Below are 27436 nucleotides of genomic sequence, written 5' to 3'. Positions count from 1 at the left end.
GGCTTCCATCAATCTTAAGTGCAGATCTCTGACTAATTGTTTATTGGGCCTGTGTGAAGCTTTGGCCAAAGCTGGATGCGCTGCACAGTCCCCCTGGCACCATCTGGAGGTGGCAATTCCTACCACACAGTGCTGTGCTTCGCTCAGCATTGGGGCGGAGGGCTCCTTTAAAGGAATCAGAGTCCTTATGAGCCCCTGCACCATCTTAAAAGGTGTGCACAGAGTGCTGGGTAGCCCTTCCTAGTGTGTTCCTTCTAAAGAGAGGGAGCTGCCTCTCTTAAAGTGCCCTCCAAGCACTGAGAAAAGGGCAGTAGGGATGTGTAGAACCTATTTGAATAGAACTGGCTTTGATTCAAACTGGCCCAGAGCCCTGTTCATTTGGTTTGAGCTCGAACCAGACTGATCCATTGTCCGAGTTTGAGCTGAGCGTGGTGATGCAAATGGCCTCCATGCATGCCCCCTGCCAAATGGCCCCTGCCAGCCCACACTGATCGGGGGGGAGCGCTGGCAGGGCTGCTGCAGCCCCACTGCCAAGGCAATACATAAGGTGACCTCCTGCCCACCCCCGCTCGCCCTTTTCAGCCCCATAGGGTTCACCCTTTGCTTGAGCGGGTCAAACTGGGCCAACCCGGTTCGACCCGGTTCTAGTGCACAAACTGAATCATCGGCTGGTTCTAACAAACCAGCTCATGGACCAGTGGTTCAGTTCAAATTTAGTTTGAATTCAAACTGAACCACCTGGAGTGGTTCTGTGCACACCCCTAAAGGTCAGTACTGTGAGGAGGTCAGCACGGTGGAAAATGGCTCCCACATTGATAGTTTTTGGCCAAAGTGGCCCCCTCTTGAAGAACAGTTGATCCCTGATTTAGGCTGTCTCGTTAATTTCAATGGGGTTACTCCTGAGCAATTTAGTCTGGACGCCAGCCAATATTTTTTTTTAATTGCCCCCCTTCCGATAAGCTTGAGGTGACATACATGATTCTCTCTCTCCTTCACTTTTTATCCTTGCAGTAACTTGCAGAGGCAAATTTGGCTGAAAGAGTGATGGCCCAGAGTTGGCCACTGAGCTTATGGCTGCATGGGAATTTGAACCCGGGTCCCCCTGGTGTTAGTTTGACACTCATACCACTATATGACACTGGCTCACAGAATCTCAGTAGGCAGGTTTCAACTTTAAAAGGCTCATTTTTCTAAATGGAAGTAAAGTTCTGTCCACAAGTTCAAAACTAACATGCTCATCTTTTTAATGCAATCTCAGCATTACTTTGGAAAGTACCTGCACTCATAAAATGCAATGGGTTAGTCAGTCTTATAATAAACAGCTTCTGCTTTAGATGTCTGAAAATCCAAGTTATGCACTGATTCTTTCCATGTTGTTGCTAGAAAAAGAGTCTGATTTGGAATACTGGGAGTAGCTGAAACAAAATGATCCACTGAACTGTTCTGCATTGTGTGGCTACCAATTTACCGTGCCAGCATAATGTAAATATAAAACACTGACCAATAGGGATAGTTGGCTAGATCACAGGGCAAGACGAGTCAGTGAGGCCCCCTCCATTGGTCTGGCTGAGACCAGCTGTCCATTGGGTCCTCTTCCCTTCCCATGTGCCTGACTTGGTGCCTGAATTGGCTTGTTTTCCTCTTCCCTTCCTGTCCCTTTTGTAGCATGTTGGCCAGCATAGTGTAGTGGTTTGAGTGTTGGTCTGGGACGGGGAAGACCTGAGTTCAAATCTCCATTCAACCATGAAACTCACTGGGTGACTCTGGGCCTGTCACTTAACTCTCAGCCTAACCTGTCTCATAGGGTTGTTGTGAGTTCATTGTTCTGAGCTCCTTGGAGGAAAAGCAGGATATAAATTTTAAAATAAATAAATAAATAAATTGCAAGCTATTATTGTTAACCTGTGAATTACCTTAAATGGATTGACAGAAAAGTTATATATAAATGCTTTTGAGAAAAAGAACTGGATCCTCCTCCCATCCCCTGGTCTTTCCCTTCTGCTGTAGGTCCTTTTGGCGAAACGCAAGTCTGACGGGCAATTCTATGCTGTCAAAGTTTTGCAGAAGAAATCTATCCTCAAGAAAAAAGAGGTATTTTTTTAAATAACACTTTTACATTCACCACAAACAAAAGCATTTTGTTAACCAAAAAGAAGTTTTTCAGCTCCTCTTTCATGCTCTGTAGCATGACTAGACATGTGAAGGCCTGGGGGGAAAAACCTGGGGAAATCCCCCCCCTTTTCCCTAAAAAAACCCAAAACTAGTGTGTTTTCCCAGGACTTCACATCTCAAGCATTACCTTTGGTTTTTAAAGGGTGGGGGGAATCAGTGGATGCTTTGGGTTCTAGTCTATCTGTACCACAACCATGTGGGAGGAGAACATGGGAATATATATATTTTTAATAAATGCTCAGTAGGCAAAAGTCCAGCTCTTCATGAGAATAATGTATGAATAATGTCTGGACTTTTAAAGCTATTCTACACCAACCACCTCCTGAGTCCTGGCCAACCAGGATTTTGGTCTGTCTTCAAAAGGAATTGGAACACTTGTTCTGAGGGACAAATTAGATGGGTACTTATGTTTTTAAGCATTGTGCTTAAACCTGGAAGTGCTTCTTTATTAAAACGAAAACCAACCAACCAACCAACCAGCTGAAGCAACCCAATCCATTTCACGCTGGATTCATGCCTTGTACCCTTGGGGAGGTACACTCGTTCTCCTTGTACTTGTTTTCTCACCAAAAAAGCATCCTCTGCACTGAAACAATTTCAGTCAGTTCAGAAGCAAACAGGGTGAGCAGTGAGACAAATTTACAGGATGTGGTGTGTGTGTGTGTGTGTGACAAATTTGTTGGGGAAACACCATTGAAATTAATGGGGCAAGTTAGTCATGAGGTATTTAGTCTGGATGTCGGCCAACATGTGTCTCTTAAGTACGTGCTTGTCTGATTCTGAGACCGAGACATCTGTTGCCAAAGGCATTTTGAATCTGTGTTTTGCTGAACCTTAATCTCTATTCTTACTTAAGCTTCTCTCTTTTGGTCTTTCATAGGAAAATCACATAATGGCAGAACGCAATGTGCTGCTGAAGAATGTGAAACATCCCTTCCTTGTGGGGCTTCACTATTCTTTCCAGACAAAGGAGAAACTTTATTTTGTACTGGATTATGTAAATGGAGGAGAGGTAAGTACATATCACACTTCTACCATGCAGTACTTAAGGTCAATCAATACATTCATTTTCGGGTTTTTCTCTTGAAGCTGAAGATAAAAGAATATGGGCTCTTTTGGTCTTGAAAGTGTTTTGATTCATTTCCAGATTTAGTTACTTATATTTATAGGTGACATGAGGACTTGAGGTGGCTTACAGTAATTTCATCAGATATAGCTATCTCTGTCAATGACTTGTTTAGATCAGGGGTACTCAACGTTGGGTCCCCAGATGTTATTGGACTTCAACTCCCATAATTCCCTGCCCCAGTGGCCTTTGGCTGGGGATTATGGAGTTGAAGTCCAATAACATCTGGGGACCCAACGTTGAGAATTCCTGGTTTAGATTCATAAAATACTTCCATATTCTCTGCAACTAATTACAGAACCCTTCTCTTCTGTACTGGTTTTCTGCTGAATACATTGTCAGTCTAAATTGTACACTCCATTCTTTCCTATGGTGCCCCTTACTAATGAGGGGAGACGGGCATAACTATAATAGGGCAAGGGGAGACAGTTGTCTGGGGGTCCAGTGCCTTGGGGGGCCCCGCAGAGGCAAGTCACCTGACTGACTCCCCCAGCCGCACACCTGTCCAGGCTTCCTTCAGTTGTATTCATCCTCCAAAACTGATGTGAGTGTTAAGACCTGGAGCTACCAGAACAGCATGTCTTTCTCTAGTACCATTAAATGACTTGCATCGTCCACAATTTACAAAACCTTTTAAAAAATAATTTAGGATGATGTTCTATTGTGGCACAGAGGAGGTGTGTGTGTGTGTGTGTGTGTGTGTGTGTGTGTGTGTGTGTGTGTGTATTACTCTGCTTTTTGTTACCACTATTCAACCTCATTTAAGATTTCTTTACTTCATGAGCTGAGCTTCAGTGGCGGGATGGGGGGAGCGCATTTTAAAATCTTGTCTCTGGGCCCACTCCAACCTTGCTACGCCCCTGAGGGGAGATGTGATGACTGTCTCAGGTGGTGCCTGCAGCTCGGGGCGGTGAACCTGGCATCCTGATCCGTTGTCCATGGGTGTCACCTCATCTGCCTGTTGCTCCCTTTGCTGCCTGTCACCTGCCTTGTGTGCAAGGATGGGGATTTAAAATCCCAGCCCCAGAAGCCATTGAGCAGCAGAAGGGGGAGGTGGAGTGAAGCTGGCCCAGCCTGTTGACTCTAGTGTCTGCATTGGAGGGCATGGCCAGTGTAAGGGGCATGGCCTGCAGCAGCACTGCCAACACTTAAGCTGGCACTGCTCAGGCAAGGTATCCACCTCCTCTCAGAGTAGTAATTTGCTGAGCCAATCTGGGCGATACGTTAGGTTGCCCCACCCACCGTATGATTAGGTATAGTAACACACACATCCTGATCCCCCTTCCTCTGTACACCATTCCACTTCTTGTAAGTATAGACTATTTAAACAAGGTTATAGAAAGTGGAATGATACACAGGGAGGGGGAACAGGTCATGTGCTCTTGCATCTCTGACCGTAGTGGGTGCGGCCGGTCAGTCTGGATGCACAATCCAAACCGGCCCTGTTGTTTTACATACCTTTGTATGTGTTGCTGTTGGCTTTGGGAGCACATGGGACAAATTCTGGATCTAACTGAACACCATGTTTGGAACTGCAAGGGATTTTTCTTCTTGGCTCCAGATATTTACCACAGGACTTGTTTTTCCTTGTGTTCTGCATCCTTTTTGGTTCACTTGCTTGACCCATCTGTTCCATCGAATTATTCCTTTTATAAACCATTTGTTTGCCTCTTCTGCTTGTTCTGTACATTAGAATGGAAGCCATTCTAGATTATATGCCTGGTGCATGACTGAAGACTGTGCATTATTTAAAATGTGAATAGCAGCCAGGCAGGGCCTTGATACAGGTGGGGACCGTAGTGGGGAAAGGGGGCTTTAACTTTCTGCTCCTGCTGCAGTCCTACTCCAGACTGGAGTTCTGCATGGCTGCAATCAGTGTTCCCTCTAAGGCATGTGCATGTGCGCACGCTTACATGTTTTTTGATATCTGCTCAGTTAATTTGAGATCCAGCTCAGGTTGAATCAGGAAGGCCCCGTTCTGAATACATGTGTGCACACACTGCCTTGATACTGCCAACATTCTTTTTCTTGATACAGAGCAAAATGCAATGCGCACACAGATGAAAAAAATTAGAGAGAACACTGGCTGCAATCTGTGTTTAATGTAAATACGCATTCCCCTATCATGCGAAATGTATACCCTCTAGTCTGAGGGACAATGTTGGTTGCTGTAGGGGGCAGCAGTATATGCAGAGAATTACAGGAGCTAGACTGGCTGATGTCTAGGATCTCTCATCATAAGGGCAATTATATGTGCAAAGTGCTATGCTCTAGTCTCAAACTCCCCAATCTCTGTTCACAGCTGTTCTTCCACTTACAAAGAGAACGCTGCTTCCGTGAACCTCGTGCACGCTTCTATGCAGCTGAAATGGCCAGTGCAGTGGGCTACCTCCATTCCTTGAACATCATTTATAGGTAGAGTACACTGTAATATTGGCAGGTAGCTTTGACCATGTATATTGCCATGCCATGACGTGACTTTCAGAATATTGTCTCTTAGAAATTAAATAAAATGTAGCTCTTCATATGTGTAGGAGAGTTTTGAAAAGTCAGCCTTTAGCAGCAGAAAAATGGTTGACAAATGAGAATGAGATCAGTATGGTACTAGTGGTGGTGATGAGTAGAAGGCAGGGCCTCTTCACTCTATACTGCTCCCTGTCCATCCTGAAGCCTTCCTCTCTTTCTTCAGGGCCACCTGCATAGTGTTTGCTCCATTTCGTGCTTTCCATTTCTCTCTTTTCCCATGCCCCCTCCAATTCCTAGTACAACTCCAGATTCTGCATGTGTACTTGCACAGTAATTGCAGCCAGAATACAGAAGGCCAGGCATTTTCCCCAGGAACCCCAGGAGGCTTTACAGACAGGGCTATTACCTCGAATCTCCTTCGGAAGAGAGTGTGTGCGTTCACACACCAGCCAAACTTACCCCAAAGTCCCTTTGAGATTCTTGGAAGCACTCCACACACAAATTGGGCTTTGAATTCTAGCTTATCTCGATGTATTTACAGGTTTTTAAAATGCTGGTTTAAGCGACTTTTTCTGAAAAACGCTGAAGCAAATAGGGTGAGGCACTGGCGTAGAATCATTAGCATGATAATAGGGATACTCTCTTTAGAAATGCAGACATAGCTCTTTAGAAATCTCTCCCACCACATCCCCCCATAGGCTAGAAGGAAAACACAGAGGCCTGCCATGTGAACTTGCACCAAAACAAAACCCAAGAGCAGAGGGGAGGGGCTACTTCTCTCAATGCCGCGAGTGTAATTCAAAGTGGCTTCGCTCAACGTTTAGCCCACAGCATGAAGCCATGTGTGAATAAATCCCAGGCTTCCTCAGAAACTTAGAAGGGGTTCCTCAACAAAGACAATCAGTAATAGTGGAGATGTTTCCCCTGAGACAGGTTGCTTGTTGCTATCTGCCTTTTCCTGAAACGTTCGGCTGTGGGCAGATGGGTGTGTTGTAGGCTGGGCACAATGGCTTGGCTCAAAAGGCATTGTGTATGTTTCAAGTGTGGACCCTAGAACAGATTTGAAGCTGCCATATACTGAGTCAGACCATTGGTCTGTCTATCACAATCTATACTGATTGGCTGTCCCTATCCAGGGAATCAGACAGGGTCTTTCCAAGTCTTACCTGAAGATGCTAAGCGCTGAACCTGGGACCACCTTCATGCAAAACATATGAGTATCATTGAACGAAGTCCCCTCCCCAAAATGGATTGCAGAATACTCTACTATATTTTATTTGTTTGTTTGTTAAATTTATATACCACCTTTCATTACAAACAAACCCAAGGCAGTTTACAAAAGTTAAAAAACATATAATAAAAATGAGAGTTAAAAGTATTAAGCTAAAAATATGACAACAAATCTGATTTAAAATATATAAAATACAAACATAAAAACTATACACGGATAAAAACACACAGAAGCAGCAATGAAACAATCATGTAAAGGCCTGGATAAAAAGCCTTCTAAAAACTGGCCTGGATAAGCCTTCTAAAGGCCTGGATAAAAAGCTTTCTAAAAACTGTGATGGGAGTCCGAGGAGCGAATGACCACTGGGAGAGCATTCCAAAGTCTGGGAGCAGCAACAGAGAAGGCCCTGTCCCACGTGCACGACAACCGAGCCTCCCTCATTGTCGGCACCTGGAGCAGAGCCCCCTCAGATGATCTCGTCAAGCAACCTATATAAATTGGAAGTTTTCCCCTCCATGACTAATCGCCGCTTCTGGGGTAACAACTTTAAACTGGAACTGCAGGCTGCGGACCCCTCTTTCATGCAGTAGGCTGGGAATGCTGGTAACCCCAAAACCGCTGGAGGGCTGGGTTTGCCCATCCCTGTTCTAGCATCATGATTTGGGGGCATTGTAAACACAGTGTGGGAGCGCTGTTTGGAACTCCCCCCCCCACTTTTTTTGTTTTTTGTTTTGGCCCAAAAGCAGCTGAGGGGAACCCAATATGGATCAGGACTACTGCATGAGAGAGGGGTCCACAGCCTGCTGCCAGAACAACTGTGATTAGTTATGAAGGGGGAAACTTCCAAGCACAATTTATCTAGCAGAGGATTCTGCAATCTGTTTTGGGGAGGGCCATAGCTTAGTGATAATTGCGTGTTTTGCATGAAAGTGGTCCCAGGTTCAATGCTTAGCATCTTCAGTTAAGACTTGGAAAGACCCTGTCTGGTACCCTGGATAGTGACAGCCAATCAGTATAGACTGTGATAGACAGACCAATGGTCTCTCGGTATAAGGCAGCTTCATACCTTTTCTAGGGTACACACTTGAGACATACACAATGGGGCTATTCGCACAACTGTGAGAGCGGAGGGCAAGGCAGGGCTCAACCTACGTTCCCCCAGACGATCAATGGTCGCTTCTTTGGTGCGTGAGGCAGTGCGGAGGCCAGGACTAGAGATGTACACAGAAATGGTTCCGTACACTCCCAGGAGGGTGGGGGGGATTGCTTTAAGGCACGGGGAGGGTATCCTTACCTCCCTCACTGCGTTTCCCCCGCCAGTGCTGCTCTCAAAAATGCTGTCGCGGGGCAGCTGTATACCCTCTTGCCGCCTCGGTCAGTGTAATACCAGAAGTGGGCGGCAATCTTAACCTCGGCTAAGAGCCAGGCTTGGGAGCGGGGTTAGGCTGGGCAGGAGCCCCAGGATCCACACGGATCCCAGCATTCCACATGAGCAGCCTAATCCAGGCTGCTCACGAGAACAGTCTCAATGCATTTTGGACCATTCCATTGTGTCAGTAGTACAAGTTGTGGTTCAACAAGAGCTGGAGGGCCAAGTTTGCCCACCTCTGCACTAGAAGCAACTGTCGTGATTTAGGGCCACTGTAGACACAATGTGGGAACTCTGTTTGGAACCCTCAAGGGTGTTGTTTTTTTGCACCCAGAAGTGGCTGAGAGGAACTCAACCTGGATAGGTTTCTAGAAGCACCTGTACAGACAGAGGAGCCCTTTCCAGTAGTCATTGTATCTAGGGATGCTGTTCTCCCATACAGCATCTCCAAAAGTGTGCCCCCAAGTCCCACCAACGTGCTCTTCATGGTTACAGCATTTGACTGGAGTGACAAATGCTGTACTTGTGGACAGATTCTTCCTGTGATGGGAATGCCGGGGTCAGATCTGTAACTGTGAAGTGCACGGGGTGGGATTTCAAAGTGTGTTGGCGGGGCTTGTGGGTACGCTCTTGGGAATGCTGTATATGAATACAGTACAGTATCCCCAGATACAATAACGAATGAAGAGGGCTAGGGAGGAGTTAATACAACATGGCTGTGATCAATACAAGCAAGGCAGCAAACATAAAAGTAGGGCTCCCACTGTGACTACCATTTTGTCACTGTGAAATAAAACTGGCATCTAAGTAACATGATTTCCAGTGATCTGGGAACCCATGTTTTACCACTGTTTTGTACTCTGTTGGTTATAATTATTTTAATGGATACATTCATGCTTGGAGGCTAGATGGGAAAGTTTTCCTGAGATATCAATATACCGTATTTTACGGACTATAAGACGCTACAGACTATAAGACGCACCTTAATTTTAATCCAGTTTTTCAGAGTTTTAACATATTAAACTGTTAAAACATATAAGACGCTCCTGAATTTTGACGGATATTTTTCGAGGAAAAAAGTGAGTCTTATAGTCCATAAAATACGGTAATTTATCTCTCTCTCTTTCTCTTTTTAGGGACTTGAAACCTGAAAATATCCTTTTAGATTGTCAGGTACGTGTTTGTTGCTATGTGTGTTTGAAATTTCTACTGCCATTGAAATGAGAGTCCAGATTGTGTAGTTATAATAATGACTTTGTCTTTTGTGGGAGGGGAGTAGCACTTACTACAAAGCATAAAATACATCCATGCCTTGTCAAATATGAAGGACATGCACATGTAGAAATGAAAGCATGTTTATCTTTGAAAAAATCTGTCCAAGGAAGCTGCCCAATCCTTCCCCAGCCATCACTTTGCAGATTTAAAAATATATTTGACCTTAATATTTATATATGTGCACCCTTGCACACAGTGCAGTTCTTTAACCTTAGGCATACACACACAAGCACAAAAAGTAAAATAATTTCTCCATACTGTATGAATTTATATCCATATACTTTGTGTTACCCATCCCCTGGACAAGCTGGCCATGGTACATATTGGCATACCAACAGAAAAATTGTGTGTTGGATAATAGGATACAAAACATTTGATTTTTGTTTGGTGCAAAATGTGTGCTTGGAAAGAAAGGAGATGAGGATTGAGGAATTAAAAGGGGGGAGGCTTCGTAAGAAATGCAATTGATGTGAATCCAAATTTATATTTTGCAAAGTGGCTGCAGGATGTACACTTCATATTCCTTTTACAGAATTTGATTGAACTATAATAATGGTTTTGCACTCTGACCTTTGTTCAACTGTGTTGGGGGCGGGGGAAGTGTTGTAGCTTTGCTGTTTTTTGTGTTCCTATCTGATGTGGTCAGAGGTTCATCTAGGTAATTCTAGAACCTGGACCTAAAGGCTTTTGGAGGCCCCCACCAACCCACACAAACAGTATTTTTAAAAACACATTTTTGATGTGACCACACCACCCGGGACAGACTAAAAAGAATTTGGGAACCCCCAGGGGATGTGGAGGCCTTGGACTTCAGTCCAGAAGTCCAGGGGTAAGAGCACCTCTAGTTGCCCCAGACTGCATATAAACAAGTTCTCAAGAAGGCTGAAATGTCTCTCCTTCCCCTCTCCTCCACCCAGGGTCATATTGTACTGACAGATTTTGGACTCTGTAAAGAAGGAATGGAGCAAGAAGAAACAACATCTACTTTCTGTGGCACCCCAGAGGTATAGAATGAACAGTGAGATTATATACACTTTTGTATATTATTATATAATATACATCTATCTATCTATCTATCTATCTATCTATCTATCTATCTATCTATCTATCTATCTATCTATCTATCTATCTATCTATATAATATAATATAATATAATATATTGTATAAATGCGTTATCATTTATACTCCCCACCCCCGGCCCTCAGTTTCTTAGCTTTTCCAAGGTACTAACACTGCCATTTGGCAGAAGGTATCAGAACTCTCTGTCTCTGGTTAAACCTGATTTCTAATCCTGAAAGCTTACACTGGGCATGCGCCTTTTCTGTTGGTACAATGTCCCATGATAGAGCCAGTTCTCTAGCACCACTGTGTATCTTGGACAGTAGCTGCAACAAATCAGGGGGTGGGTAACTACATCCCAAATAATAATGCAAGGCTAGGATAGCCAGTGCTGGCTCTTTGTCATCCCGTCAATTATGTAGACTGGTATAGGCCTGACTGTCATGAACTGAAGTACCCTACAAGTCTTGCCTGAGAAACCGTAAGTGTTGGAACTGTGCATCCATAGCTGAACTGGGGCTGAGTCTGGACACTATCTGAGGAAAAAATTAGAGGTGGTCATCCTATTAACAAGCTATATGGACACACAAAGAATTTCTTCAGTCTTGGACATTATAACATTGTCCAGCTGCAGCCGTGTACAGTGGGGCGAAAGGAGAGGAAGTTCCGCTCCCACTTCATCAAAAAGAAATGCATCCTCCTGCTTCTTTTTCACGCTTACAGTGGGGCTTGTCTGAAGAGGGAAGAGATGGCGGGCGCTTCCTTGATTGGTTGTCTGAAATAGGAAGAGCCTAAGTGTGATGGTGGATTCTTCCGTGATTGCGAGGCTGGATAGATCCAGTTTCACAGCTACAGAAACACCTGCCATCACGCTTTCAGCTTTCCCCTCTTCAGACAAGCCCCACTGTATGCGTGAGTGGCAGGGCACTCTGCTGATTGACACAGTGGGGATGGGACTTCCTCTCCCTTCGCCCCATTGTACATGGTTTCAGCGGGACGATTTTATAACGTTCTTCACCCTTTCCCCTAGCAAAAGTTGTGACCAAATATTGCTATATGTTTCCATGCTACACTACTTCTAATCAAGAAGTCTACTGGACTCCAGGAACGTTTATATGGATGCTTTGTTTGTGAGAGGCTGTACATGTATGTTTTTATTGTTATGAATTTTTTTCTTTTCACAGTACTTGGCTCCAGAAGTGCTAAAGAAACAGCCTTATGACAGAACCGTTGACTGGTGGTGCCTTGGAGCAGTCCTCTATGAAATGCTTTTTGGCTTGGTAAACTTGGTTTTGTTTTTTAAATCTGAGAACTGAAAGTTGTTTGAAAGAGATTTTGCCTTCCAATATGTATGTTTGTTTTGTCCCATTGTTGTCTCTGGTCAAAGAAGTTTGTGAAGATTTTCTTTCTGTTTTGAAACAATACAAACACCTGTCAAACTAGTTTACTGAGAGCAAAGGTGGAATAAATATAAACTCCATGAGCTTTTAACCTGCTTTCAGATCTCTCGGGGTGGAAAACATGCCTTCAGATTACAACCTTAGACTGCTAATGTGACCCTGCTTTTCCTCTTTTGTATCTGAATGGCAGTGGAGTTAGCTGAACTCCCGCAAACCCCCAGGCACAGCTGAGAACTGGATAACAATACTTAGGTCACTTCAGACATTACACCGAGTGGCCGGGGGATAATATATGACCTGTATAGTTAATTAATTGTGTTTTAATAGTTTTAACTTTTAATTTTAATTGTTGAAATGTTTTAATGTTTTATTGGCTGTTTTTATTGTTTGTAAACTGCCCAGAGAACTTGCGTTTTTGGCGGTATAGAAATGTATTAAATAAACAAACAAACAAACAAATGTATATAATAGCAGTCCATAGCTCATGTGTTTCACTTATTCTTTTTTGTTATCTGCCATTAGCCTCCATTTTACAGCCGGGATGTGTCTCAGATGTATGAAAATATTCTGCATAAGCCACTTCAGGTTCAAGGAACCAAGACCATAGCAGCTTGTGATATTCTGCAGGGACTTCTTCATAAAGATCAGAAGAAGAGGCTGGGAGCCAAGACAGACTTTGTATGCAGTAATTTATTGTTCTGGAACACTAGTTGCCATTTAAATGTTCCATGTCTCACTAATAACTCCATCTCTTTCGGGAGAGCAATACTTCAACATCTGCCCTATGGCACAACAGCTTCCCATTTTCTTGCCTGCTATTGGCTGCTACTCTTTTACTCTTTTCACTTCTGTCCTACTGTCTTGCATGGATGATAAAACTTCTGGACAGGGATGATGTTGTTTCTGTATTTTGGAAGTCTTAGGGCACTCTTCTTGCTTAATAAACATTTATTAGTAGCAGCAGTAATAACTTGGAAGATTTGGGGCAAAGGCAGTCTGAGGAGTATCTCAAAGTGGGCAGTGTATCAACACAGAGGGCTGCTATTAATTTGTGTATTTCAGGGCTGCTCAGCTTTGGCCCTCTTGCAGATGTTGGCCTACAACTCCCACAATCCCTGGCTATTGGCCACTGTGGCTGGGGATTATGGGCGTTATAGTCCAAAAACAACTGGAAGGCCCAATTTGAGCAGGCTGGGTATATTTAATAGTATAGTAGCCGACCCGCACAGAGCATCTGTGTGCTCTTGGGGGCCGGCTGTTCCACTCTCTCCTGCCCCTCCCCCCTGCCCCATTCTCTTTCCCCCTCCCCTCCCCTCCCCCTTTCCCCATGCTCACCACAGGCTGCCCCACTCGCTTCCCCACCCCCTTGTCCTCTCACCAGCTCTCCTCTCCCCTCGCCTGACCGTCCCGTTGCTGCCTCCTGCTCCAGGCAGCCAGGCCGGGCCGCCGCCGCCTCCTCACCCGGGATGGGCCAGGCCATCCCGCCCCTGGCACCTTCCAGCGCCCAGCCAAGGCCGCCACCGCCTCCTTACTCGGGACGGACAGGCCAGGCTGTCTCGCCCCCAGTGCCTTCCAGTGCCCAGCTGAGGCCGCCGCCTCCTTCCTCGGGACGGCCAGGCCAGGCCAGGCCATCCCACCTCCGGCACCTTCCAGCGCCCCGGCCAGGCCGCACCGCCACCTCCTCTGCCCATTTTGCGGCCCGCTGCCGCCTCCTCCATTTTTTTCTTTCACTTCAAGTCTCGCCGGCTGGAACTCTCACAATGTGTCGCTAGAGTTCTGCCGCCAAATCCAGGAGGACACGCATGCCATTGCCAGCTAAGAGAATTAAATATATAGATAATTGACTTTCATTAGATGGTGGGTGCTGAACAACCTCAGCTAGTAGTCACTTTTCACTATGTACTGTGATATGTATGCATCCCACTTTGCAGTTCTTCTCCCCAATGTTGCACGATACCATGTGTGCGTGCACGTACACTGCTACTTTCTCTTGATAAGTATGCTGTTTGTCTGTGCATGCACAGGCAGTTGCATGCACCTATATATCTTATAATTTGCGGCTGTGCTAGGGGGAGTGTGAGATCTCTGAAAAAGTAAGACATGGTTGTGTCTGTGGGCTTCCCAACGGCATCTGGTGGGCCACTGTGTGAAATGGGATGCTAGATTAGATGCATCCCAGCAGGGCTGTTCTTACGTTCTTATGACATGCAAAAGGTTGGGGGAAGGAGGTGGAAATGTAGGTGTCTGGATATTTGAGTGTGAGTGTACAATTGGATTTAAATATTCCTTTTGAGTGATGGTTGGTAAAAGAAACTTGAAATAAACAGCACTGGACTAATACTTGCTACCCTCTTCCCTGACAGCTTGAGATAAAGAACCATATGTTCTTCAGTCCAATAAACTGGGATGACTTGTATCATAAGAGGATCACTCCTCCATTTGATCCTAATGTGGTAAGTAGCTGTATTCTGCCACATTTCCTTTGTGGGGAACAGAGACTGCAGTGTTTAAGGTAGGGATGTGCACGAACCGGTTTGGAGGCCCTTTTATGGACTTCCAAACCAGTGCGAAGGTCTGGTGGTTTGGCTGGTTCGATGGCGGTGTTTTTTATGTCGCATGCATGCATGCACTTCCGGTCTGATGCGCAGTGGGGGTGGCAAGGAGGTATGCTGCCGCTCTGTGAGACCATTTTAAAGCACAGTGCCAGCAGGGGAGACGCAGCCGGGGGCAGGCGGGTGGGCTAAGATCACCCTCCTTGCTCCCCACCCCGCCGTTGAACTGGCCATTGCCAGTTCCATACACACCCCTAGTTTAAGGTCATCTGCTCTGGCTGTTCCGGTTTTTTGAGGCATAAATCCCCAGGAACTGCATTTTTCATTGGTTGAGGGCTTCCTTGACTTGTGACAAATTGGTTAGTTCCGATATTGTGACCAAACCAGAGTCTGGCCGCTGGGGCCATACTTTGGACTTATGTACTCCCTTACTTCCTGGTTTGTGATAACTTTGTTTGCTGCCAGTGTCTGAACCAAGCAAACTGTGTTTTGTCTCCAAAGCATAATTGATAAATTGGTGGCTTCCAGTTATGATTTGGGAACAAATTATAGTTTGCAGTAAGCATAGTTTGCCCAATATGGACATCAGAGCAAACTAGGCCATATGAATTGGGAAGTAAGGGAGGGAGTGTGCAAGCTCTAAGACTGTTCATGACAGACAATCCATGATTAAGTCATGACATCTGAACTAGGCATTTGTCTCTTGTATGAGGGATAGTACCCCCTGCTCAACTTGTAAAACTGCAAGGCTAAAAACAACCGGAAGGCCATCCTAGTTCAATTAACTACACTAGAAAAGAACATTTACTTTATTTCAGGGTTTCCAGTAGATCAGTCAATACAGAGTTTTAAGGTTGGAGGCTAGCACAGCAAAAATAGAGCATGCAGGACCAAGGGGCATTTGTGATAAAAAGATGTTTCCTTACTTAAATTTGGTCTCTTTCCTAAATATCCTCTGGAACTTATAAAAATAAAAGTAGTAATAAGGGAATAATAATTACTGCTGTTACAAGCTGAAGCCTGCTCATTGGGACTAACTTTTATTTTTAATTTTCAAGGCTGGTCCTGCTGACCTAAGGCATTTTGACCCGGAGTTCACCCAGGAAGCAGTCTCCAGCTCCATCATCCGCACACCTGACTTGGCAGCCAGCAGTTCCAGTACCACAGATGCTTTCCTGGGTTTTTCTTACGCACCAAATGATGAAGACTAATGCAAGCTGTGTAAACGGGGCTTGAGAAAACCAGTTTTAGCTATTTAAATGAGAGAAAGCCATTACACTCCAACTAATCTTCTAACTCGAACCGAACCCTCAAGATTTGAGATACAGGACCTTCATAATGTGAATGTTCCTCTAACAGAGGAAGTGCTGATTATTCTAGTTAGAATAATTTTATTTCTACAGAATCTAACATATTTAACTACATAGTCTTGTACCCAAATAATGTCATCCTATGAGAATGCATGTGTTTGGATAGCCACAGGTTTCTTAAAGGGGACCCCAAGGTATTCTGGCCTTGGTGGCTGTGAACTTGGAAATGAAGATGATCAGATTGTTTATCCCCTCTACTTGTGGTTCACTGCATCCCACTTTGTCCTTATTTATGGAGGCCCTTGGGATTCTCAGGAAAGACCTTTGAGACTCGCCATAGAATCTTCATCCTAGTCCTTAGGGAGCCCTACCATTCCTCGCAGCTGGCCCTCCTTCGCTTTTGCATGACACTGCATTATCTATTGTCAAATTAGTTGCCACTGAATCGTGGGTTTTTTTGTTTTTTTTAGTATAAGTGAGTAAAAGTGATACCACGTCCAGATTAAATTTATATTTTCTTTTTAGCTTGTGAACCAGTGCTCACAATCCTAATTTCCATTGTTGGGAGTGGCAGAGTGTAGGCCCCCACCATATCATATCTGTACTAGTTAGTAGCTTCTAATTTTACCTCAGAAATGGTGCCAGCCTTTTGCTTATATTTGTAGTAGTTTTGTTCATTGTCTTCCTTTTTATATGAAAGCTACCCAGTGATAAAGGTTTGGCCATACTACCTCTTGACTAGGGATGTGCAGAACCAGTTCATGATTGAACGAGATTGCCATGAACCAGGCCGGTTCGATCGCGAACCACTCCAAACTGGTTCATTGAACTGTCAAGCCCAGCCAAACCAGTCCACATACCCACGGTTCGGTTCGAACCGCACCAACCATCTTGTGAACACCCCTATTCTTTACCATCTAGTGAAAATAGCAATGGATTAAAAGCAGACACACATCAATCTGTTTAAAAGGCCTACCTATTGAGGGCTGCTGAGCACAAACTAATTATATCAATATGCAATCTTTTAAACTTACAAAATGGAAGACTCTAGCTTCATTGGTGCAACTGTAGCAGTTTCTGATTTTACACTAATATATTAATATCTGGCTTAGGTAATTACAAACACTAACTGCTAATTTACATCAGTTTACTGAATTGCCTCAATCATTTGTGCTTCAAAACTTTAAATCTAGACTGTGAAGGATCTTACTACAAAATATGACTATGCAAGATCTTGGACCAAAAAATAAAACAGATTGATTCTAGAGATTTCCCTGCTACAAACTAAAGTTGAAACAAATCCACCTTGCAGATGAACTATGTAGGAAGAACAAGTGCTGACTAGAATGGGCTGTTAGTATGCACAAGAACACAAATGTGAATGTCATAACCTGAGGAAATCCCTTTCCTCACTCCCTTAAAGTAGCACAAAGATCAAGGTCTATACCTAGAACATGGAAAACTCAACTGCGATTTAAGATCAAAATGACTGTCCATTCTGGTGCCTTTGTACTCCTGTCTTAAACCCTGCCACCCACCCACCCCCACACACTGTCCAAAGTTAGTCTGAAAAGTGTCTCATCTCAGACTTATATGCACTTAATTTTAAAAGCTGTTGTGTTTAACTATATATTGCCACAAGTGTCCAAGCCTGCTGTGCTGTGGGAATACTTTTTGCTTGCCTCTGTTGTCAAGTCTATGGTGGGGGGGCGGGGAGGATTGCTTCATATGACAGTGTTGCCTGGCTGCAACTGTCTAGGTTTATTGATATGCTGAGAACAGTGTAATCATGATAAGATAGAGTACTTGCATTTTATCTTGAGTGTTTTTCCTCAAATTTTTATGTTGGTGACTATTTAAGACTTTAATAAAAAGTATAATATTTTAAAAGAGAACCGTTTCTAGTCTTCTCACTCAGTGGATGATTTTTATAGTGAGAACAGATTTTGTGAAAAATAAACAATGGTCTCTTTCTGTACCAAAAACTATCCACCAACTTTCTTATGTGATGACCTGTATAGCATTGGCATGGAAAATGATTCCCTTCTGGCCAGATAAATATACAACAACAATAATTTTAAGGTTATTGCTAGCATGTTGAAACGCTAACTATGGATGACCCCACAATACCATGATGGTTTGTGGGTGGCAAGATGGTTTCTGAATTTATTGCAGCACGTATGTGGCTGACCTCTACATCTTGCTCAGTGTATACACATTTTTATAAGGCGTAACATCTGGCTGGGCAGTCTTTGCCTGAGTCCATTTCAAAATGTACATAACAGCAACATTCCTTAGCATCCTGTAATATGGGACATCCAATAAACAGGTCTGCCCTTCCATTTATAATAAGAAATGCTTTTCAAGGTCATGGATCTATAGTCTAAATCTGTGAATACACAGGTGCTAGAAATCTGCTCTTCTGAGCAGATCTGACCACCCTCTTTTTAGCCAGAACTCAAAATACCGTTTTGAACCTCCTGGGCATTCACACAGCTATTAGTTCACATCTCCTTTGGAATGGAGGGGGTGCGTTCACATATCAGCCAGATTTACTTCAAATCCCTGTGAGCTATCAGGGAGCACTTCACACAAAATTCATTGTGCAATAGAGTGTAGCCCGATTTATATCCGGGGTAAAAAAAAATCCACTTTTGCGTCAGGTTTTTTGGGGCAACTTCAGACTTGCAGTAAAGCCTCTCAGTAAACCTGTGGTAACGCCTGCTGTCTGGGAAAGCTCCTGCAGTTTACCACAGGGTGAGCTTACTGTCACTGGAACCCTGTGGACTATTTCTTTTTGAAGAAGGGTTTGGTGCCTTTGGCCAAAATGTTTTACGTGGATATTTTCTAAGTGCAAGTCTATGACTCCCTTTCCCTGTCTGTGCAGTCTTGCTTAATACCTACCCCTTTTCGAGTTCAAATCCCCATTCAGCCATGAAACTAGCTGGGTGACTCTGGGCCAGTCACTCCTCTCTCAGCCTAACCTGTGAGAAACTCAAGTATGTAGTACACCGCTCTGGGCTCCTTGGAGGAAGAGTGGGATATAAATGTAATAATAATAATAGATAAGGTCTAGACAAACGCATGTAGTACTGGGCTGGCAACATAACTTGCAGATTTGGGACCAGTCAACACGGAGGCTAGCTTTGAATTGGCTCCTTCTAGGTGTCATGTTAAATACTAAATGCAAACGAGCACAAAGGGAATAACAAGCTATTAGATTTTCATCATTATTACTTCATAAAGCACTTATTAGTGGAGTAGGATGTGCATCTTATTTGAGGAGACAACAGCATTGTTCCTTTCTCGTGTATCCTAGAATGTAACTAATTCAGCACATTCACCTGGATGTACTGTGTTATCTGTTGCATTGTGTGTGTGTGTGTGTGTGTGTGTTTTCACTATAAAAGCTAGGGTCAGCATTACTTTTACATTAAGGAATAATACAAGGAGGATGTAACTCCAAAGATACTTATAAAAAGGGAACAAGAAGTGGTTGGATAGCCTAAGAATGTATCCCCCTGCTCACATCCTAAGGATGCTGCTGCAGAGTATGGACAGGGATTATAAACTTGTCCCAAAAACCTCAAACTTCAACCAGGAAATTTTAATTGACATAGTAGAGGATGTTTCCAGGCATATACCCGGAGAAAATGAACTTTCAATAGACAACTCTCTTGATGGAAATAATGTTACTTTTAATTCTAAAATAACTTTTGAGGAGCAGAAAAGCGTTTACACCTTATTACCCTTCTACCAGATGAGGCTGCTCAGGGGAGGGAAAGAAAGAAAGATCTCAGTAGGAAATCCTAATTAAGAGTTAGCTTCGATGAACGGCTTTTGTCCCCACACCCAAACAAAGAGGTCCCACCCAGATCTACTTCTCTGTTCCTTTGGAAAACATGGTCTTTGTTTCCAAGAAGCGCAAAGAGGGGTCCTAGACGCCTGCTTGTTCTTTTGAAATAACTGCTCCCGTAGCGTCTCAGAAACAAAGAGTCCAGCTTCACCGACTCCAGCACCCATTTGTTCCTTAAGGAACCGATTTTTCCAAGCAAATGCAATCATACGGCGCCACGCACACAGCACCATCAGCGCCACCCAACATCACCCTCCGAATCGACCGTGAGCCGCCTCACGCTCGCGCGAGACATCCGGGCTCCTTCGAGCTGCTCTCGCCGCCCCGGCGCGTCATCAAGGCAGGGTAATGACGGAGGTGGCAGAGGCACCGGGCTGCAGCTGCTGGGAGGGAAGAAGGGGAGGGGCAAACGCTAGGCGGCCGGGAATAATCGGGTGAGTCCCCTTTAAGCCCTGCCAAGTCGCGCCGCTGCGGCTCAGGAAAGAGATCGGTGGCCCGCACTGCCACTGGGTGGGAGGAGATGCACTAGCCAGGCGGGTGTTCTCTGCCCAGCGGGGCTTGGGCCACGCCCGCATCCGATGTTCCCCATCGCCCAGCCTTAATTCCCGGTCGCCCATGGCGACCAGGAGTCACAACCTATTTGCTAGAACGATCAACGAAACTTGATTTGGTTCGGCTACTACAAGTATGTATGGATTGCTGTACTGATATATTGCAGACTGAGCTATAGTTATCCGCACCTTTAAAAAAAGAAGACATTAATATTTGCTGCTTTCCCTTTTGTTTACACGCTTGTGTTCTTCCCTCTTTGAGGTAACTATGGAGGGAGAAGTTCGGAATGTAATTATCTTCAATGCTTCCAAAAAGGAGATGTTTACTGTGAACAGTGGTTATAGGATTCTACAAAAAAGGCTTCGGAGCAACTGGAAAATACAGAGGCAAGTGAAATTTGCATTATTGGTTTCTGTCAGTTGCATGGGTTCAGCCACCGTGACATCGAAGGTGAGACATGGATGTTAGTGAGTTATCTTTTGCTTCCAGATCAGCATTTAAGTTTGAGGAAGGCATAAACATGGTTGTGATTATGTTCAGACATAACATGAAACCTTGGCTTGTTTTGTTAAACCATAGTTTTGCCTTAGTCTGAACCTGAGGTGCACAAACAGGAACCTGAAAATATGGTTTGAAGCCAGTTTGTGCCAGCTGCTTTCCTGAATTGACAGACCATTGACAGACCACATCTAGGGCAGGGCTATTGCTCCACCTCATGAGGTTGCTGCCACATGAAGTTGGGAATGAATTTATGTAACTGAGTCCTGAGTGGACAGGAAACAAAAATAGACACGTAGCTCTAAATCATGGTTTGCCAACTTTTAGAAGCTCAAACCATGATGCGGATTCTTAGCAGTGTTCTCTCCAAGTCATGTGTCTGTGCATACACACGCACAAGTTTTTAAATGTCCACTCAGTTAATTTTAGATCCTGCACAGGTTGAATCAGGAAGGCCCCACTCTGAATGCATGTGCGTACACCCAGCCCTGATTCTCTGTACATAGTGCCAAACTAAATATGTGTACAGTGACTTATATTATATTAAATTATTTTTTTTTACCTGTAGCCCCTTCAGGGGGCTTCCTAAAGGCCTTGGGGGTGGGTCTGCAAAGGTCCCCCCCTGCTGGCCTCTAGGGCCTCACAGGGACCATTTGAGCATGTGCGGTGGCCATTTTTTTAAAATGGCCGTTGAAAACAAAATGGCCACCATGCATGCTCAAATGGCCTCTGCATGGCCTGGGCAGGCCATCTGAGCATGCGCGGTGGCCGTTTTGTTTTCAGCAGCCATTTTTAAGATTCTTTTTAAATTTTAGAAAATGGCACCCCCCTTCAAGTGGCGCCCGGGGCACATGCCCTGCCTGCCCTACCCTAGATACGCCCTTTTCAGTATGGATATGAAAATGCAAAATGTATTGTAAAGCAATATCTGCTTGAAAATTGAGATATCCGAATGGAAGTCAATGTGCATGCTCATAATACAATTCTACACTTCAAGTTCAAACTTCAGCTCAACCCATACACCTGTTTTTAAAGGTAGGGGGAAATGCAGGATTGCTGTAGTGTGGTATCTGTTTTGAAGGCTAAGGCTAAAGAAAGTTTGAGGGCTGAACACATTTCTGGTGAATGTTTTGCCTCTGATGTTCTGCCTATGTGGACTGCAGGGTACTGTGATATGTCATCTTGTTGATTTGTTTCTAGTTTAAAAGATGAAATCACTTTAGAGAAGCTGTCTGGAGTAAAACTGTGGATTACAGCAGGACCCAGAGAAAAGTTCACAGCTGCTGAAGTATGTAATAGTCATGAATATATTAAGAATTGTTCAAATATGTTCTTATTTTCTTGTTGTTGTCTAGTGGTTTGATCCTGTGAACTACTTTACAGTGGTCCCTGCTATTGGGATTCAGTTATTCTTTTGCATGGCATCCTGTGGATCCCTTGAATTGCTAGGAGTGAAGCAAGGTGGCACAAACTGGCACTAGTAATTCCATCTTGCAAGATAGGGGATAGGATTGTTGCCTGGCAAGAGCATCAGAAACACAGTGCTCCACCTTGGATGCTGAGGAAGGTGGGTTAGAAAGTTCATCATAATCCAGTGGACTGCTGCCCAGTAACTGGTGGACCGCCTGATGCCTGATTTTTATTGGTTATTGCTGGTTCAGCAAAGAATACTGGACTAAGCAGACCTTCATCTGATCCAGCAAGATACTTTTATGACATTAAGCAAGAGTGTGTACTCTTGCTTAATATTGCAAAAAGTGCCTTTATTTATTTATCAAATTTGTACACCACCCCAAACTTTCATCTCTGGGCAGTTTACAGTGACATAAAACAAGTTAAAACACAGACAAATAAAAACCTTAAAACAATTTAAAAGCAGAGTCAGATTAAACAGCTTGGGTGAAGAGATAAATCTTCAAGTGCTTTTTAAAAATTGTCAGAGATGGGGAGGCTCGTATTTCAGTAGGGAGCGCCTTCCACAGTCTTGGGACAACAACAGAGAAGGCCTGTCCCTGTGTGGTCACCAGACGAGCTGGTGGCACGTCTGGTGGCCACAATGGTGGCAGAGATGAACCTCTCCAGATGATCTCAGTGGGTGATGGGGCTCAAGGTAAAGAAGACATTCTCTTAAATACCCAGGGCCTAAGCTGTTTAGGGCTTTATAGGTTACTTACTGGCCCGGGCGCAGAGCATCTGCACCTCTAGTTCTCCTAGTTTTCGGCCCCCTTCCCTTGTTCTTGGCCCTCCCCCCTCCTCTTCCCTCCTCCAGTGTTTTTTTTCTCTCTGGCTGGCTACCTGGCCACTTTTTCCGGCCGGCCGCTGCTTTCTCCCCCACCCCAGCCACCACAGCTTTCTCACCAGCCACCACTGCCGCTTTCTCTCTCCCCTGCCGCCGCCACTTTCTCTCCACTGCCTGCCACTGCATTCCCCCCACCCCCTGCACTGGGACCGAATGAAGCCTCTCTGCGCTTGCCATATGGCTGGCAGGGGGCCCCAGAGAAGGAGGCTGTGCTGCCCTCTCTGCCGCCTGCTCGGCTGTTCTCCTTATTCGGTCCCAGTTCAGGCCATCCTTACATTTGGCCAAGCAGGTGAGGTGGAGAGGGATGCTGTGCCGCCCTCTCCGCCACCTGCTTGGTCGATCACCTGGACAGCAGTTTCTTTCCCCCCACCCGCCTGTCCCCGCTGTGGTCCTCCCGTTCTCGCCACTATCTGGCAGCTGCTTGCGAACTCTCATGAGAGCTGCCACACATGCGATTGGCACGGGTACGTCTTAGGGAATTATATATCTAGACTAGATAACCAGCATTTCTTTTGCCTGGAAACTTAGCAGCAGCCGCCAGTGTAGCTCCTTCAACACAGGAGTAATGTGGTCTCTCTGAGATGACCCAGAGAACAACCTGGCTGCCGCATTCTGTACCAACTGCAGTTTCCGGGCTATGTACAAAAGCAGCCCCACATAGAGTGCATTGCAGAAGTCAAGTCTGGAGGTTACCAGCATACGTACCACCGTTCGGAGGTCGTTCATCTCAAGAAATGGTCACCTGAGATACCAGGTAGAGGTGAGGATCCAGAAGCACTCCCAGACTGAGTACCTTTTCCTTTTGGGGAAGTGTGACTTCATCTAGATCAAAATCCTATCTGGAGTTCCTACCCTGCGCAATAAGTACCTCTGTCTTATCTGGATTCAGTTTATTATCCCTCTTCCAGCCCATTACCGCCTCCAGGCAGGCATATAGAGAGGCTATGCCTTCTCCTGATGATGTTGACATGGAGAAATAGATCTGTGTGTCATCAGCATACTGATAACACCCCACACCAAATCTCCTGATAATCTCTCCCAGTGGTTTCATGTAGATGTTACAAAGCATTGGAGTCAGTATGGAGCTCTGAGGGATGCTTACTTGCACATTTAACATAAATTAAATTAGTTGTACCTTAAGAAGAGACTTGAGTATGCACTTGAGTAGTAGAACTTGAGTAGTAGAACCATTAGTTGAAATACAAAAGAAAGAAAGTAGACCACAGAAAACTGAAACCACCTCTGCCAACCAGTAAATTGAGTATTGGTTGCAACAGAAAAAATCTCTTTGTATGCTGCTTAAATTGAAGCTAGTCTTTCAGATTAATCTGCCTGCTGTTTTGTAAGAAAAGTAGGGACCCAAGAGGTGTTGGTATTTGTACACCTTGTGCATGCTTGTAAATGTATTCTAATTTTCAGGGATGACATTGGCTAAAAGCAGGTAACACTTTTCTTTAGTGACTCTTTGAAGTGTTAAACTAGCTTTTCTGATTATATATGTGTATGTGTTTTTTTCCTTCTCAGTTTGAGGTTCTGAAGAAGTTTCTAGAAAGTGGTGGGGATATCTTGGTGATGTTAGGAGAAGGTGGTGAATCCCGATATGACACCAACATTAATTTCTTATTGGAAGAGTATGGGATCATGGTCAACAATGGTAATAATTAACGTAAAGGCAAGCTTTCTTCTTTTGTCAGGCTCAAGAATGTTTTCAGATTCTGCAGTTAAAAACTATAGACAAGAAACCAATTTATATTAATTTGAGCATACTTTGTCACTTTATATATTGAACTATGAGTGCTAAGCCCAAAGAAAGGAAGAAGACAAGTCTGTACATTTGCCATTGCCTCCCTTTTTTCATGTCTGCTAATTTTGAGACTATTGGGCACAGTTAGTTTTCCTATAAATGATATACAGGGGTGTACAATGTTTATTCTGGTCTGCCCTCTTTGTAAGCAGAGCACAAGATATAGAGTGAATCTTTTAGGGTACAGCTTAATTTTTCCTAGCATTCTGCCTTAGCTTGTTGCTGCCAGTTCAGTTGTGTTGCTGCTTTATAGGTCTTTTGCTTTAAACTGAACGCTGTCCACATCTGACCATGGAATATCCTACTTCTCCCCAAGGCCCAGACTGCTCTCAGTGGAAGCAAGAGCAGAGGTCCTGAGCAAGAATGATCTGCTAAATGCCATAATTTGAGACACAGATGGGCCTCAGTTTAAAGTGAAAAGCCTGCCAGGACTCAGAAGGTTGGGATGGACATAACACAGCAGGCATGAAGGCAGAAGGGAGAGATGTAAAGATAGAGCTTCAAAGAGAGTCTTTCTGACTGCACGATTGCAATGTATATCTTCATTATGACAATTTTACTTCTGCCTTTGCTATGGTTGTATCTAAACTTCTTGTTATGGGTCAATTGCAAGGAAAATGACTTCATCAAATGAGAATTGGGACCTAGAATCCATATCTCATAATTTCCAGCATTGTGCTCTCAGTGAAAAAAAAATCTTTATTTTTCATATCTTTAAGATGCAGTGGTGAGAAATGTGTATTACAAATACTTCCATCCTAAAGAAGCATTGGTCTCCAATGGCGTTTTAAATCGGTATGTCTTTGGTAAGAGGGTGTGTGTATATGTGCAACTTCTGTCTTCTAAACATTATAGTTTGTGAACAAAACTCTCAATTGTGTTTTTATCAATAAGAGAAATCAGCAGAGCTGCAGGAAAAACGGTGTCTGGAATCATAGATGAAGACAACACTGGAAATGACTCGCAGTAAGTATTTTCTTATCAGCCACTTCATGGTTGCCATGAATCTTCACTCTGAAAATTTCTAAATAAATCATTATTTGGGGAGTAGGGGGAGAAGATGTAATACTGAAATTTCTAGAATATTCTACAGATTCTGTATTACTTCTTAAAATGCTGTTTTAAAAGACTTCATCTCAAAAGTGCAGTGCAACTACAGAGAAGATCCGTCCAGCTCCAAACTCCAGAGGAAGGCTGGGGTTCGCATTTTGGTGTTGGGTTGCCAAGGCACGCCAAGGGCCATGCAGTGCAGCGCCAAAACAACCCCCATCCATGTTGTGATTTGGGCGCTAGGCCACTGAGGCATTCTGAACACCTTGTAGTGTAGCACCAAACAAGTCCCTTCCTTCCCCTCTGGGTCCAGAAAAGAAATTGAAGGTTGCTGTTTTGGTGCTAGGCTGCCAAGATTCTTTGAGTGTGTTGACAGCTTGGTGTGAAACCCACCCCAACTCCAAATTTGAAGCTGAGTATTGGGGTGGGGATTGTCCCTGCAGTTCCATTGGATTTTGCAATTGTGAGGATGAGAACATAAGAACAGCCCTGTGGGATCAGACTCAAGGCCTCTCTAGTCCAGCATCCTGTTTCACACAGTGGCCCACCTGTTGCGTCTGAGAAGCCACAGGCAAGAGGTGAAGGCATGCTCTCTCTCTCTTGCTGTTGCCTCCCTGCAAATGGTATTTAGAGGCATCTTGCCTCTGAGGCTGGAGGTAGCCTATAGCCACCAGACTAGTAGCCATTGATAGACCTGTCATCCATTAATTTGTCTAAGCTCCTTTTAAAGTCATCCAAGCTAGTAGCCATCACCACATCTTGTGGCAGATAATTCCATAGATTAATGCACTGTGTGAAAAAGTTCCTTTTGTTGATCCTAAATTTCCTGGCCTTCAGTTTCATGGGATAACCCCTGGTTCTAGTGTTCTGAGAGAAGGAAATTTTTCTCTCTCTGTCCACTCTCTACTACATGCATGATTTTATACACCTCTATCATGTCTTCCCTTAGTAGCCTCTTTTCCATACGAAAAAACCCCATATGCTATAGCCTTGCCTCATAAGGAAGGTGCTCCAGGCCCCTGATTATCTTGGTTGCCCTCTTCTGCACCTTTTCCAGTTCTGCGATGTCCTTCTTAAGATACAGTGACCAGAACTGCACGCAGTACTCCAAATGTGGCTGTACCATAAATTTGTACACGCACATTATAATATTAGCATTCTTATTTTCAACCCCGTTCCCAATTATCCCTAGTATGGAACTTGCTTTTTTCACAGCTGCCGCGCACTGAGATGGCACTTTCAATGAGCTGTCCACCACAAAACCGAGATCTCTCTCCTGGTCAGTCACTGACAGCTCAGAGTCCATCAGCTTATATGTGAAGTTGGGGTGTTGTGTTTTGTCCCAATATACATCACTTTACACTTGCTTACACTGAACTGTGATTGCCATTTTGTTTCCCACTCCCCCGGTTTGAA

The 27436-nt window shown here is 44.3% G+C and overlaps 2 protein-coding genes across 14 annotated transcripts in view; both read left to right on the top strand.

Moving 5' to 3' along the window:
* Positions 1-17856, top strand: part of SGK2 (serum/glucocorticoid regulated kinase 2) — a 61445-nt gene extending 43589 nt beyond the window's left edge. For all 9 annotated transcript variants that reach the window (XM_053250424.1, XM_053250428.1, XM_053250426.1 and 6 more), the window contains 9 exons: positions 2008-2091; positions 3053-3184; positions 5601-5713; positions 9501-9537; positions 10557-10643; positions 11884-11979; positions 12622-12777; positions 14463-14552; positions 15710-17856. In XM_053250424.1, the coding sequence (XP_053106399.1) occupies positions 2008-2091; positions 3053-3184; positions 5601-5713; positions 9501-9537; positions 10557-10643; positions 11884-11979; positions 12622-12777; positions 14463-14552; positions 15710-15862 (948 nt within the window). In that variant the 3' untranslated portion in view covers positions 15863-17856. The remainder of the gene's footprint in view (positions 1-2007; positions 2092-3052; positions 3185-5600; positions 5714-9500; positions 9538-10556; positions 10644-11883; positions 11980-12621; positions 12778-14462; positions 14553-15709) is intronic.
* A 2286-nt stretch (positions 17857-20142) lies between these two features.
* IFT52 (intraflagellar transport 52) overlaps positions 20143-27436 on the top strand; it is a 34053-nt gene continuing 26759 nt past the window's right edge. For 2 of the 5 annotated variants that reach the window (XM_053249561.1, XM_053249560.1), the window contains exons 1-4: positions 24686-24820; positions 25287-25504; positions 25690-25765; positions 25865-25936. Coding sequence is in view for 3 of the 5 variants with exons in the window: in XM_053249558.1 (XP_053105533.1) it covers positions 20637-20755; positions 22068-22155; positions 24691-24820; positions 25690-25765; positions 25865-25936 (485 nt within the window). In the remaining 2 variants the exon portion in view is untranslated. Of the gene's footprint in view, positions 20503-20630; positions 20756-22067; positions 22156-24685; positions 24821-25286; positions 25505-25689; positions 25766-25864; positions 25937-27436 lie in introns of those variants that run through there. The other 3 variants (XM_053249558.1, XM_053249557.1, XM_053249559.1) reach the window with 3 other exon arrangements.

This window comes from Hemicordylus capensis, chromosome 4, assembly GCF_027244095.1.
Source record: "Hemicordylus capensis ecotype Gifberg chromosome 4, rHemCap1.1.pri, whole genome shotgun sequence".
Lineage (NCBI taxonomy): Eukaryota > Metazoa > Chordata > Lepidosauria > Squamata > Cordylidae > Hemicordylus > Hemicordylus capensis.
This window is presented reverse-complemented; position numbering and strand designations above follow the sequence as displayed.